Here is a 14,542-nt window from a genome sequence, read left to right on the forward strand (position 1 = left end):
AGAAATATTTACCTATTTGTTTTCAGTCCATGACTGGAAAATGTATGAACGGATTTTATTAAAATTTTGCATGCGGCCTCCAAACTGACTTGTGCATTAACATTGATATCGTTTTTGCATTTTGTCATAATTTTTGATGAGCTATGGCGAAGATTATAATTTAACCCTCGCCCTGGCAGGGCGCCCGAGCTTTTTTGCGATGCAAACCGAACTATTAGTCGGATCGTGCTTAAATTTTAAATGGCCTCTGGGGCATTCTTCGCGCAACTTTTGGTAAAAAAAAAATCGGGTCATATCAGGTCACCGAGCTGCGACGTCATAATAGTTACAACCTCCGACCGTTTTTGACAGAACCGCACATACCTACCGTAACTGGGCTTGGTCTCATCGACAAGAACGAAACTATCCCGTGTAATTTATGCTAGAATTTGGCTATCAACTGACCGGTGTGCAACGAGCAGATATGTATTGATACTCGGCAATGGTTATTTTTGTTGTTTTGATTTTTTAATATATGTATGTTTAGAGCTGTTGTGGCTATTTGTATAGGCACCAAACAACATCAGTGATAGCGAGGTTATCGTTTTATTGCGTGCAAAGATATGTAGATTGTAGACTGTTCTAATTACCGCACGGTCGGGGGTAACACACCGTGACTTGGTGGAGAATTGAGGTTATACTTTTCCAGGTATGCTCAGCTCAGTTTAGTTTAGTTCATTCAATCAATCATCCATAGGCACACACCCAATGATGGATGAAGTCATAATATAAAACAAAGCTTGTCCAAAAATAAGGCTTGCATGGTGAAAGGAAGTAATATTTGCGCTACTGAAACAGTTTTTCTTTCTCCAGGGTTGAACTGGAATTTTGTGTGACAGAGTAAGCGTAAAAATATGTTACAAGTACCACACCTTACACTTCTCTTGATGCATCTAAAATGACCGTCGTGATGCGTGCCACGTGAAAAGTCAAGGCTGTTTAAGTCCTTCCAAGGACAATGAAAATGGATACCATCGGCTTCCACACGCCACGCCCGCTTTCCCTGTAGCTCAATCAGGGGACGAATCGCTGGTTGGTTCTTTTGACCCCTCCTTCCAGGGGCGTCGCCGACGGGGGGGGGGGGGGGTCGCGGGGGTCGTGACCCCCCCACACTCGCGAGAACCGGGGTGTCGACCCCCCACTTTTGGCGATGCTGAGTTTTCTTTTTTAAGCTATCATGTCAGTGAAGTTGGCGTAAGCAACCTCAATAAATACAACGTCAGATTCAGAATCGCTTCAACAGCTCCGTAGCCCTATTGCTTATAGGTCAATAAGCGGTGGGCGTGGAACATCAGCATAACAATATTTTAACCCTCGCCAGGCGAGGGCCTTTTCCATAACACGGACGGCGAGGGGGGGGGGGGGGTTGGTACGACCCCCCCCCTCGCGATTGGCTTCTATGGCACTAGAAACACTAAATGTACAGGGTAGGTGGGTCCATAGGAGATCTCGCCCCTGTAAAAGTTTGGTGGCTCTAGGTCAATATTTAGGGGGGTTTTGGGGGGTATGAGTGCAAAAATTTTGCTTCAACATGTCAAACGTTTTTCGGTTATAACTTTTTACCTAGTAAAGATAGTGCAAAAATAAAAGCACCAGTGAACTCAGGACGTCCGTGCGCATCGAATGATATACTTTGTTACCCATTTAAGTGAACTCTGGAATTCAGTTGCCGCTAAGCTAGTCCAATTTTCCCCTGACCTTGTACCGGCTTTTGTGACCTGGTGACCTGACCTGAAAAGACTGGGACTTCAAATTTTCAGGATAGGTGCGAAAAGGTTGCCCCGGAAGGTATGCCAACTTTGGCGGCGCTACCCGCCGCCGTTTTTACGTTATTTGCGAAAAACCTTAGGGGGGGTTGCATCAACCCCCCTCGCCGGGCGAGGGGGGTTGATGCCACTATAGCCACTATTCTAGTCCCTTTTTATCCCTCAAACGAATGAGCGCGCCAAAACTGACCCAAGCGTTCGTCTGATTGTCAAAATAATGGTTGCAGTCGATTCGTCGGATGACATATCAGTAACTACGAGGTACCTAAGTCCTAACTAGCCTCAGCAGCCCTGACTACCCTCGGACCTGCCTGAGGTAGCCGGGAAATGGGGTCAGATTGTGGACCCCTCTCGGGCTTTCCCAATAAGACGCGCAAAAAGGAGCCTATTGCAACGAAACTTCCTGTGACCTCGAGGTAATCAATTTTACACCTACTCTAAAAATTTATTGGCCATGATTCGAATATAGATGACCTTGGTTCACTTTTTTGAGTTTTATTTGCTTCCACTTACAAGTGAAGTTTTTGGAACTGATTTCGAGTTTAGCGCCCGTTTGAACTTAAGAAGTAGTTTTGATAAATGGTGGTTATGTAGTAACATGTTACGAAGCTATTGTTGGTGGTTGTCACCCACTCTATGTAGGTGGCCGGCAGGAAGCCTGCTGGTCGACCTGACCTGACCCGACCCGATCTACCCCAAATGCATGGAGTCATCATCTTTGTCCAAAACTAACATCGAACTCGTACCCGGAACCCCGATAACAGCTACGGCTCACAAAGTTTTAGCAGGCCAGCTTTTTTCTACTTTTGGGAGTTGACCTAAGATGACCCGGCCAAGACCTTGAAATTGGGCATCATCGGCTTGCTCGCATCACGGGCAGCATCCTCGCTTTTCCGCGAAGCTCTACCTCGATCAGGGGCCGAAAGTATACCTTCAGCGCTGCGTTGGTAAACATTTTACCTTAGCGACCCGTAAACACGAATAAGAGTTATAGTGACACAGAAAGCGTACTCGATAGCTTTTTTAAAGCTCTTTCGCCAACTTCGCCTCAGATAGGTATGACTTCGGGTCTATGGCTTGTGTACCACAGAGGCCAAACAGTTAAACGGACGGATTTTGCCGAAACATTTGTTCTGTACCAACCTATATGATTCAGTGAATGTGTATGATATTCATGTTAGGTATCACCATCGTGTTTGTTTCGTCGAAACACGTCGCATGGCTTACAATTTGAACTTAAGAACTTAACTAGAAAACTTGACATCAGGTAAAGGTTAATCAATGGTCATGTCCTGACCGGAAAAGAACCCGCTGCAAAAATGTGCGATCGATCTGTGTTGCTGAGCTGAACACACTTGACAGTTGACACTCCAGCACTGAACACTGAACACACACTGAACACACTCCAGGTGCTGTCATTGCTCTACAGCGTCTCCAGCAAAAGTTGTTGTCGAAAATGTGTTAGAGACCTTTGATGACCTAACTAATAGTAATGACTGACCATTCGAGTCACTACTGGTCATTAGCTGCACCTTGTCTCTAAAATGAGCAGAGGTGCCATGGCTACAAAAGTATCTTATTGCGTTTTTAGCATATTCGTTCAAAGCAGAGGGCATCTCGTGCATTTTCCCATATCTTATCATGATTGATTGGTGAGGTCACATATTTGACCTGACTTCACTTTTCAGATGTAAAATCCCAGATTCATTAACTGTTGGCACTTATAATCCCATTCATTACAACAAATTTCAGACTTATAGGAGATAATCTTTTTTATAAATTTAGCTCGAATGTTTGAATGGACGGATTGACAGAGCCGGAGCCCACGCTAAGCAGAGCTTGTTGCGTAAACCCCGATCCCTACCGTCCGATCGCGCAATTCCGGGTATCGGGAGAATTTAGATGCCAAAGTTTAACGTGCCCTTCAAAGCCGGACACGGCCTGCCCCACTCAACTGACTTCAACTGGCTGCGGCTGCTCCCACCAACCGCAGACCATCCCCGTCAGGAGTCTCAAATATCGAGCGCCGGGGCGCAGTGTGGCCAAATTGGTGATGTTGCGGGGAAAGTCACCCCTAATGAAAAGTATAATGACATCCTCAGAAATTTTAAAATTTCATCATCACGACGTTTTTGTCGTGAAAGCATACCTACCTACCTAGTGTAGGAATAAAGACTGAAAATGTTCCAATGTACGATTCGCACCGTCATACTCGTACTGTCGCGCTTGCAATGTCGTTTTTTTACATCTTTAATGACAATATTTGTTTTTGTTTTTTTTTTTTTACTTTCCACCAGAACTTTACGTCAGGTATAGTTTTTTTCCACATTATCTGTAAAAGCTGCACCTAAAATGAGGCTGAAGACGAGTTTTTTGAAAATAGTGACATCCTCGTATGACTTTTTTATACATCCTCCCCCTAACGCTAAACCAATTTGGTCACACTGCCGGGGCGTCTCGAACCCGGGCTCTCACTACCGGGAGTCCAATGCTCTACCAACTGAGCTACGGGACAGGCAAATCTATAGGAATGACAAGATTGCAGCTTTTAGAGGCATTAAAACTGAACTGAACATGACATTGTGACCTGACCTCGCTTGATTTTTATGCACGATGCAAAAGTGATGTATGTAGTATGTACAATAAGATACACCGCTGCTTTCGTGGCGCTGCGCGCCGAGATTTTTCTCAACACATGAAAAAACCGGGAGTGTGGCTAATAACACCTCTACCCATCAAGACGAAGACCGGAAACCCGACCCCACCCCACTAAAAAATCCGTGGCGACGCCCCTGCCTCCTCCCCCTCCTGCAATTTAAGTAGCCGCTGCGAACACTAATTCGTGCAAGGGGTCATTTTCACTTCTCCTTCGGACGCCGCAGCACGCTACTTCCCGCCGCGCGGGGGGCCGAGGGACGCTACCTCCCGCCACCGGATGACCATCGGGCCTGGGCGCCGCCGCGGCGGGCGATGGACGGCGCTACCTCAATTCAATCTCGAGAAAATCAATCACAAGCACACTGCCAAGTAGTGTACCAAGGTGGTCCAAATTTGTATCCGCCCCTCCTATTGGTCAACGTCACGGCCGCCACAGGGATGCATTACGTCATTCCCGTCTGCCAACGACCAATCACAGTATGGTACTTGCGTATTCATGGTCCCTTCAAATCCTGGGGCCGAACGTAACCTGGGCCCCTGTGTAACCTTGGTCCCGGTGTAACCTGGGTACAATTGTACTCTGGTACTTATGAATGTCACCCTAGGGGACGACATGGGCCTGCAGTGTTACGCGCCATGTGTGCGAAGTGCGGCAAAATTGTAGCGCAAAAAATACTCTAGAATTCCATAAAATAGAAAAAATAAATATATTGAAAATAAAATATGGCAAAATAAAAACAAAAACAACGTAACCTCACCTGACCTAACCTGACCTACTGATTTTGCCTACCTGAGGATAAGAAAACAGTTGCTCGCATGAATACATTGCAAGCAATGGTAAGTCAAATATTTTCAGGTTAAGTGGCTGCGCATCAGACTTCAGGGCTTCGACCTGAAGCCAGATACACAACCACTTAACCTAAAAATATTTGACTTATCATTACCTGTAATCTCTCCTAAGGCATTGCCTTCGGCACTGCACTGCTTCGCCCCGAGTACGGGGCAACACTTGCCCTAGTTTGTGTAATAATTTAGTGCACGCATCTCTAATTAACTTATACATAATTGGCGCACGGAAGGCTACCTATGGCGCATGAATTCATGCTGTGTGAACTGATACTGATACAGAGATAGGAGGGAACTTATATAATTTCGTTTTTGTGGTAAGTACATCGAATTTCAGCGGTTTGAAGTCCTTTTCTATGAAATCTGACATGAAAAATCTGACTCTCTCTCTCATGTATTGTATCTTTTACAGTTTACACCATTAGGTAACCTTTCTGGACACATCTTTGATCAGATCAGCACAAGAACCCATCTCAGTAAAGGCCAAAGGGTGCCTCTGTCTCAAAGTTGCGATTGAAGGATTAGTTAACCGGCTGTTTCTGTTATGCAGCCACCTCTTACTAATAAGTAAGGGCTAGACTTACCAGCTTGGCATGTTCAGAGATCCCAGAAGCCAGAAACTCCCCTCTACAGTTCAGTGTTCACCTTCTGTAATGGTAATCTGTACCTTGTCTTTAAATGACTTGAGTGTACGTAAGGATCACTGTGTTAACAAGTAACAACATTGACTGGAATTTTGGTCCGAACTGCTTTTTACAGGTGTGTTTCAGGTCAGACCTTTTGAAAAGCATTGCATGACTTTGATTTTGTCAGCAGAATCATAATTTTATCATTTTATCTGTAATAGGGACTTTTGTAATGTGTGCAGCAGCCAGCATGCCAGTTTTGTGGCAGCTATGTACAAAAAAGATGTGTCAGTTGGGCAAACTAGGCGGCGTGAATCAAAATATGGAGGCATCAAAATATTGATTCTAGTGGGCGGAGCTTTGACCATATATGGGCATAGAATCAATATTTTGATTCAATTTGGGACGTTCCCACCTTCAGACGACCCGTTACGGCGGAAATAACCCCCATGACGGCGAGATTTTTCGACAAGTCAATACAAAAAACTTCCCCGCTTCAATTTTTCGCTGCATGGCTATCAGCCGTTTGTCGAGCGTACCTTTACGGATGGCATAAAGATTTCGCCGCCATAATTCAACAAAAACGTGCTGTTAAAACTTGCTCTGTTTATCATTAACGACGAGCCTTTGTAATTTTTTCATAATTTTGTCTAAAAGAAAATAAAAAATGCGTTATTTAGTTGTATAATTCATTTATAAGAAATATTCTTTTTCTTTGTATCTAGCCACGATTTCCGGTTCCCGCCATTTCGCACCGGCGTCGTGGGTGTTTGGATGCGACGTAGTGCTCCCGGTTTTATTTTGTTTAAGCGACCTTTTCTGAAGTGTAAGTAACAATGGATCATATTTTAAGATACTTTGAAGTGTGTTTTTCAATTTCAGGCATGTAATCTTAACGTTTCTTACCGAAAATTCGTTTTAAGAGATTGTTTTAGGAACATGGCGCGGTAGCGACGTCAGCGGCGCGGGACGCCTTCTCACTTTTCTGTTGTCTTTCTAAGCTATATTTTTTTGAAAATGATGTCTTAGGTGTAGTATTTCAGTGAAATATGATGTCCTTTAAAAGTTACGGTATAAATAAGTTACAAGAAGCCTAATGTTTTGTCTCACATGATAGAATTGTTGGGTGGACTCATGAAATGGGGGCAGTGCATGTCCAGTATTTTACATAATTTGGATGTTTTAGCCTCTGCTTGTGTCTCACTCACCCAATTGTTGCTACAACTTTAATTTGTAAGTGCAACAAAAGCAAGTTGCTGAATGGTGTAAGCCATATTTACATTATGCGTGATCTTCAAGAAAATTATGTGTCTAATGTACGTCAGTCCAGGGAATGCTGGATAGTTAATTTTCAGGATTGTCCATGCCAAAGTTAATTTTAGAGGCCAGTTTTATCAACACAAATAGTTGCATGCTGGAATTTTTTGCCTAGACTGCTTCACATATGGAGCGTTACATGATGGGCACGTAAACGGATAGGGCTGTACCGTTCATGCTCTGTATGTGAAGTAACTTTTAGACAAAAAAAATCCAGCAGCCACCTATTTTTCTGTTGGTACAACTGGCCTCAGATCTACTTTTTTGGCAGAATTTATATAACTGCATGAGATGACAGTTGTTGGCGCACCTGGTGGCGTTCAGTGGAAATTTAAGTGACATTAAGTATTTAATTTTTTATTGATTGTATTCTAAAATTAATAGTTGCTGAACAAATAGAATAATAACACATATAGTGTCCTAATTTATTGTCCACAAATGTCCTAATTATTGTGTTCTGTTCTGTTGTTTGCTGCAGGTCAACCAAGGCTCAAACACTGGTCGTTGCGGGGATCGGCTTCAGAGGGTCAAGGATGGCGTCTTGAATCGCTGTTCAGTCGACAGGCAACTGTATGACAACGCCATCCCTGTCAACCAGAGCGTCGACCGAAGTAGGGCGGCGTTGCGCGGACCTGGCCGCACCCGACCAACCGGTGGAGTACCTGACTCGGGCTGGGCGGAGACTACCTACATCACGACCTTTTGAACTTTGATCTCGTAGCGAGAAACAATATGACGTAAGGAAGTGTGTATGTGGCTGGCGGGGCCGAGGGTGAAATGCGCCACGTGTTTATCCTGCCGGATGAGGACAGCGTCACCAACCTGTCAAAGAACGAGCTGGTGCAGCGCGTGATGACTGCTATCTCGTCCCTAGAACCGGAGTAGAAAAACGTGCGCATAGCCCAAATGAAGCGAACCAAAACACAGACAGGACTGATAGCTTTTCGGTCGAGAATGTTCGGAAGATGCTGATCAGTAGACCAATTGGTGACCGTTTTCGGTGGTAATATGGGATCTTGTGGTGTTCCAAAGCGACCTGCTTTGGGTGTGGACATAAGTGGCTCAACCTGACAGGATTGATGTTTTAGGTAGCCGTGCTAATCATAAACCCTATATTGAGTGTATCTGTACAAATTTTGTTTATATTTATTTCATGTATTTGATTCGAAACCGAAAATTGCTCTTTGTAATTAGGCAACATCGAGACGTTGAGGTCATTCTCCAGACGTTTATTTGTTTTTCTTACCTGTCTACGGTATGTCTTATTGGTTAGGTCTCAGTTTCAAATATTATTAACTGCATGTTTTGCAAATACGTAGCCATATTGAATAAGAGACGTGTCCTAAAAGTGAGTATTGCTTTGCATGGGATGTGAGCATCAACGACAGGGCTTTGTGATGGCAAATGTGTGGCAATTGCAGGGATTTTTGTGAAATGTGTTATGAATATCATCGTATTATTTGCGAATGCAAATACATCCGTGTATCATATTTTCATTCAAATTGTGCAATTTGTGCAACGGGCTTGAGTATATTGTTCGGCGAAATATCTCTAACTGTACTCCACAGAAATGGGACGGGATACAGATGCGTAGAAACACATTCACGAACACGTGAAAGACGATAAGTTAACTTTTTTTTACTCAAAATCAATGCTACAAAGCAGGGATGTGGAGCCGTGAAAATGTCAGACGGCTTCGGCTCCGGAGGAAAAAATCGGCTCCAGCTCCGGATCCGGCTCCGAGTAAAATGGTCGGGCTTCGGTTCCGGCTCCGACTCAGTACAACCCCTATACAAAGGTCAGCACGGCTCCCTTCACGCATTCCCTCGAAGGCTTGCAGCTTTGAGCAGGGAGCCAGGGTGAGTGCTGAAAATCCCTGGTCTACCGTAGGAATAAGGTCTAGAAAAAAATTACACGATCCTGTGCTGATAATATCTTCATGAATTTATTCAATTTGCATTATTTGCACACAAGAAACGTTCCATAAATCAATTTGAAGAGTGAAGTACGTCTGCAGAAAGTCAGTTCGCAGAATCAATATATTGATAAACCAGCTGATTTCAGAATCAAAATAATGATTAGCCAGCTGTTTGCGGAATCAAAATATTGATTCTCGCCGGGATTAGCCGCCGTGATGAATCAATACCTTGATTATTTTCAAGACGCTTTCCTAAACTAACCTAAGAGGTTAGGGCTATTGTCTCGTGCCTGGCGGGTAGCTTCAACGTTGCTCTTCATTTTGTGAAGAAACTATCTTGAAATTGTAGCCGGTTGCTGAAGAATTGACGTTTCTGTGATGGTCTGCACGTATGCCCATATATGGGCAAAGCTCCGCCCACTAGAATCAATATTTTGATGCCTCCATATTTTGATTCCCGCCGCCTAGTTTGCCCAACTGGTGTCCAGATCTGATCAAAGATGTGCCAAGACCTAAGTCCCCTGACCCTGAAACTTGTACTCTGACCTGACGAATTGTCTTGCGTTATGATGAGTGACTGCGTAGACTGATGCCTGCTGATGAAGTGAGATGTGTGGCAAATGTTGTCAGATACCTATTATGGACAGTGTGAATATTGTACCTCGACTTAAGCACATACATAAGTGCTTTTGTACCTGCTAATTCATACATGCGTTTGGAAGTCTGGAACCTACCTGGCCATCTGAATCCAATCATCTGTGTAGGCGCCAAACAGCTGTGTAGTCACTGATCCTTGTGATTTTTTAACTGAGGCTATTATGATGAGGTCAACCACTTAACCTTTTTGACTTCATGAGGAGAGGAGCCACTTGGTCAATGGTAATTGACAACACGTTATTAGGTGCCAGGGCCACAAATTACAGACAGGTAAGGTTTACAGTCAGGTGCATTGGATGACTTTATGGGGAGACAATTTAACTCACAATAGATCATGTTTATTTTTCTGCTTGTTCTGCTTTTCAGTAGATGCGTTGTCAACTCAAATGGGGTTACTCAGTTAAAGCACTAGGCATAGCTGGCTTTATTTATAGGGATACTGATGTTTTATATTTATTGGAAGGGTAGCTTTGCTGCTGCTCCAAATATGATGATGAAGCCCAGATAACAGTAGAAGAGAGGGTATTAGTGATTAAGGTAAGCTGTCAGACATATTCTCAGGGAGGGTCCTCTTGCAGTCGTACTGGCCGACAATGAGGACCAACGCTGGGACGGCCGTCTGGACGGAGCTGGTGGTGCTGGTGCCATACCGCGCCAGTCACGTGCCCAAGTACCACGAGTGGATGCAGTCGGCCGAGCTGCGCCAGCTGACCGCCTCCGAGCCGCTGACCCTCAACCAGGAGTACGCCATGCAGCAGAGCTGGCTCAATGACGACGACAAGTGCACGTTCATCGTGTTGGATCGGGTGGCGCTGGAGCGGTGCGGCCACCAGCCGGCCGCCATGGTGGGTGACGTGAACCTCTTCCTGGCGGACGGAGCCGCAGCAGAGGCCGAGGTGATGATTGCCGAGCGGTGGGCGCGCGGCGCCGGCCGCGGCAGGCAGGCCGCCGCCGCCATGCTGCGCTACGGCGTCGAGACGCTCGGCCTAACGCGCTTCGAGGTCAAAATCGGCTTTGACAACGAGGCCAGCCAGCGGATGTTCGCCGGGATGGGGTTCTCGGAGGCGGGACGCAGTGAGGTGTTCCGGGAGGTGACGCTGGAGGTGGCCGTGACAGTCGACTGGAGCCGCCGGCTGCGCCAGCTCACCCCCGGCTACCGGCTGGAGCCGGCGCCCGAGGAGGCGACCGATGACGGGCCGGGGGCGCCCGTCGACCGAACGGGGGCGCCGGACGTTCAGGCGGGGACCGAGAATGACAGCAAGGAACTGAAGGCAGATGAGGAGCAGGTGAAGCCTTCGGGCGACGCCACGGCCAGCTGATGGGACCAGGGGGGTGGTCGCCTGCTCATCTGTGCTCTTTTACATGTTGATTTGTAGGTGATCCCTTTATTTTCATTGCCTTAAAGGTAGTGTGCCACCTTTGAAAGATTTCCCGTTTTATTTTTCCTAGGATCAGAAGCTTCTGTTTTTACCTAATATCGCAAAAAAAAAATCAAAAATGGGCCTGGAATAGTGCCTTTTTCGCCTAAAAGTTTATCGGTTTTTAGATATGTATAACAACTGTAGTGGGCTCACCTGCAAACATGCGTCGGGCAACAATCGCGAATGCGGCGCACTTGTGACAATAAGCAAAGGTCATTATAGTGTTACGACCATACGACGTACGGGAATGAGTTATCAGCTGTCTAATCGTAGACAACACTTTGGACAACACAATGTCGAGCCTTAAACTGTAAGCCTGTATTGGTGTTGTTTCTTAAATTTGGCTGTCGAACATTAATTTGTGGTTTGAAATATGATTTTATGTAAAATGATTGATATGAAACAGCCGTCTCTTAAGTTATGACCCCATTACACCACACGCAAGTGGCAGAAATGACAATGATCAGCTGACGCATTTTTCTTGGCCGAAGTCAGAGCGCGCGGCCCGACGCACCACGCGTATTTGGAAATTCCGACCTCGACGAGCATCAGAAGCCACCTAACAGGCGTGTTCGAAACCGCAGGAGATGATGATGAACGGGTTTATCGAAACTTGATTGGATGAGCCTATCGGTAATAGCGATTTTAGTGTGTGCATTTATTGTTCATAGTGGTGTGAAATGTGGTTGGGGTACGACCGACAACCCGTCGGGGCGAATTTCGCACTGGGGTACTCAAAATTTGAAGAATTTAAGACGTTTCCATAAGTTTTGAAGGTATGGATAAGTTCTAAAAATCCGGTTCTCCTTATCCGGGTCATTAACTCCATATGGTCCAAGAAAGCTGGCACACTACCTTTAATAATGTAAATTGTTTGATTAGAAATTGCGTCGTTTCATATGACTGCGTTGAATATGCATTTGAAGCGTCATTACTACGTTCCTGTTGGTTACGCAATGCGACGGTGAACTGCTTTATACTCGTATCGGCTGAAGTTGACATGCTAGCTAGCTCATAAATGCGGATGTTGCGTGTAGTATGTGTACATTTAATAAAAGTGATATACGGTGGTGTTCAACAGCGGGTCAAAAATATTGGCAAAGAGATTTTGAAGCGGTTGTATCAATGTTAAGTTCATTCCATTTCCATCCATTTCATCCATACATCCATCCACCTATGTCATCATGCAAGACTGAGATTCATTTGCAAAGGAACATTTGTGCATTTAGCGGATTGCGCACAAGCTCTTGTGATAAATGCTATTACACAAACCACTGTTCTATAGTTCCCTCAGAGTCTAAACCATCAATTTTAACTTTCTTATCACACAGTATTTCGGCTTTGGCGTGGCTTTGGAGTGTTGGAATGGACCACAGCGGAATATGAATATGGCAGAGACGACGATCCCAAAAACAAACTTTTATGGCTGCCCTCCGCCGAGCAGATACACGGTTCTCCAATCAATGAGTTGTGCTCGTTCTGCAGTTATCAAAGAAAGAACTACCTTTCCATCCCCCGGAGTAAGACTGACAACTCTTCCGCAGTGACCATGGCGCCTCAAGCAGAGCATGTCGAGGACATTCCGTTCACCAAACAGATGCGGAAGGCCACCCGTGACATACACAGCGTCAGCGACGCGCTCATCAACGCCAAACTCGGCATCGGTAAGCATGCACCGACCCGTGCTCGCTCCGGAGCATAGAATAAATGTGGATGCAAATTAATCCCTTGCCTGGTTAATCTGACAGGGTGTGTTTACAGCCATCGCTCCTCCCCTTTGGACGGTTAACACATTGTAACTATTCGTTGCAACAGGGAACTCCTTCCCCAGGCAGTGTTCGTCACCTTTCAAGCGCCGTGTCGGTGTCGCCCGTCACCACTCCAATAATGTCCTGTCGGCTGTTTGTGTCGTCTGTGACCGCTCCAACATATCCTGTCGGTGCCGAGTGTCTGCGTCTGTCGCCGCCCCAACATATCCTGTCGGTGCCGAGTCTGTGACCGCTCCAACATACCCTGTCGGTGCCGAGTCTGTGACCGCTCCAACATAACCGGTCAGTGTCTGTGTCTGTCGCCGCTCCAACATATCCTGTCGGCGCCGAGTGTCTGTGTCTGTCGCCGCCCCAACATATCCTGTCGGTGCCGGCAGCGCTGTCGGACAACGCCGTCTGGGCCGAGGGCCTGCTGGTGTTCTATGATGTGTTCGCCTACCTGGAGTCGGCGCTGGACCGGCTGGGCGACAGTCTGGTCGGAGAGCTGGACGTGCCGGGCATGCGGCGCCGCGCCGCCTTCGAGGCCGACCTGGCGCACTACCTGGGCGCCGACTGGCGGCTGCGGCACGCGCCGCGGCCGGCCGTGCAGCGCTACCTGGACCACCTGGCCGACCTGGAGCGCGACGAGCCGCACCTGCTCATGGCCTACATCTACCACCTCTACATGGGACTGCTCTCCGGCGGCCAGGTGCTGCGCGCCAAGCGCCGCCTGCTCCACCGCGTGTTGGGCGGCAGCGCCGACGCGCCGGGCAACGCCGTCACCGACTACGGCGCGCACACGATCCGCCAGCTGAAGACGCGGCTGGCGGCGGCCATGAACGCGGCCGCCGACCAGCTGGATGACGTCACCCGGCGTCAGCTGATCGACGAGAGCCGAGAGGTGTTTGTGCGCAACAACGAGATCGTGGCCACTGTGCGCGGCGCCGAGCAGGTGCTGCTGCGCCGACTGGGCACCGCCGCCCTGCTGCTGCTGCTGCTGGCCGCGCTCTACTGGCTGCTGCTCAGGTAGATACCGCCACCAGGCGCCTGGCCCTCCTCCGACTCCCATTATGGAGAGAATGGAGTGCCCGTAACTCGCCGCTCGCAGAGGAGTTGGGCGGCAACGTGCCGCAGAGTCCAGCTCTCATACATGGTAGCGGTGAACCGTGGAGCGCTGCTCAAAGTGGCTCAGGTGATCTTAAAGTCTAGTTTGATACAGAGCGTGTTGTGAGGAAGTGCGAACCCGTCACATGGTGCATGTATAATTGCGGCGAGTGTGCCACGGACCTCATCTTCTGCAGTTTTATGGATGTCATTACTCGTATACTGGGCGCCAGCGCCCAGCATATCGTTATTATTGCATGGTAGTACCGGAGGGCCGTGTTGACTGATGTTTTACGAGCGTATTACTGTGAGCCAAGCGCTGTGTCTTTCCTTAAAGCGATCTTTAGAAGAAGGTTACTAGAATAATGGCATACTTATCCAGTATTCAACTCAAATGCCTAGAATACATATATAAAGTATGCGTTTAACCCGTGTTCTGGTG

The 14,542-nt window shown here is 47.0% G+C and overlaps 1 protein-coding gene across 2 annotated transcripts; it reads left to right on the plus strand.

The window, feature by feature from the left end:
* The first annotated feature begins 5,565 nt into the window (after positions 1-5,565).
* LOC122390014 (N-acetyltransferase 9-like) lies at positions 5,566-14,521 on the plus strand. 2 transcript variants are annotated; one of them, XM_043382569.1, is made up of 3 exons: positions 5,570-5,626; positions 12,793-12,912; positions 13,395-14,521. In XM_043382569.1, the coding sequence occupies exons 2-3, from the start codon at positions 12,798-12,800 to the stop codon at positions 14,024-14,026; spliced, it is 747 nt and encodes a 248-aa protein (XP_043238504.1). In that variant the 5' UTR covers positions 5,570-5,626; positions 12,793-12,797; the 3' UTR covers positions 14,027-14,521. The 2 variants fall into 2 exon arrangements, with proteins under 2 accessions (XP_043238505.1, XP_043238504.1); XM_043382570.1 differs by lacking the exons at positions 12,793-12,912; positions 13,395-14,521 and adding an exon at positions 10,406-11,287 and having other exon boundaries at positions 5,566-5,626.
* The last annotated feature ends 21 nt before the right edge of the window (positions 14,522-14,542 follow it).

The sequence above is a fragment of the Amphibalanus amphitrite genome, unplaced genomic scaffold (genome assembly GCF_019059575.1).
Source record: "Amphibalanus amphitrite isolate SeventyFive unplaced genomic scaffold, NRLGWU_Aamphi_draft 000379F_arrow, whole genome shotgun sequence".
Taxonomy (NCBI): domain Eukaryota; kingdom Metazoa; phylum Arthropoda; class Thecostraca; order Balanomorpha; family Balanidae; genus Amphibalanus; species Amphibalanus amphitrite.

Coding starts and splice junctions, on each gene's coding strand:
- LOC122390014 (XM_043382569.1), top strand. CDS start 12,798: ATGGCGCCTCAAGCAGAGCATGTCGAGGACATTCCGTTCACCAAACAG. Junction 12,913..13,394: donor CAACGCCAAACTCGGCATCG/GTAAGCATGCAC, acceptor CGGTGCCGGCAG/CGCTGTCGGACAACGCCGTC.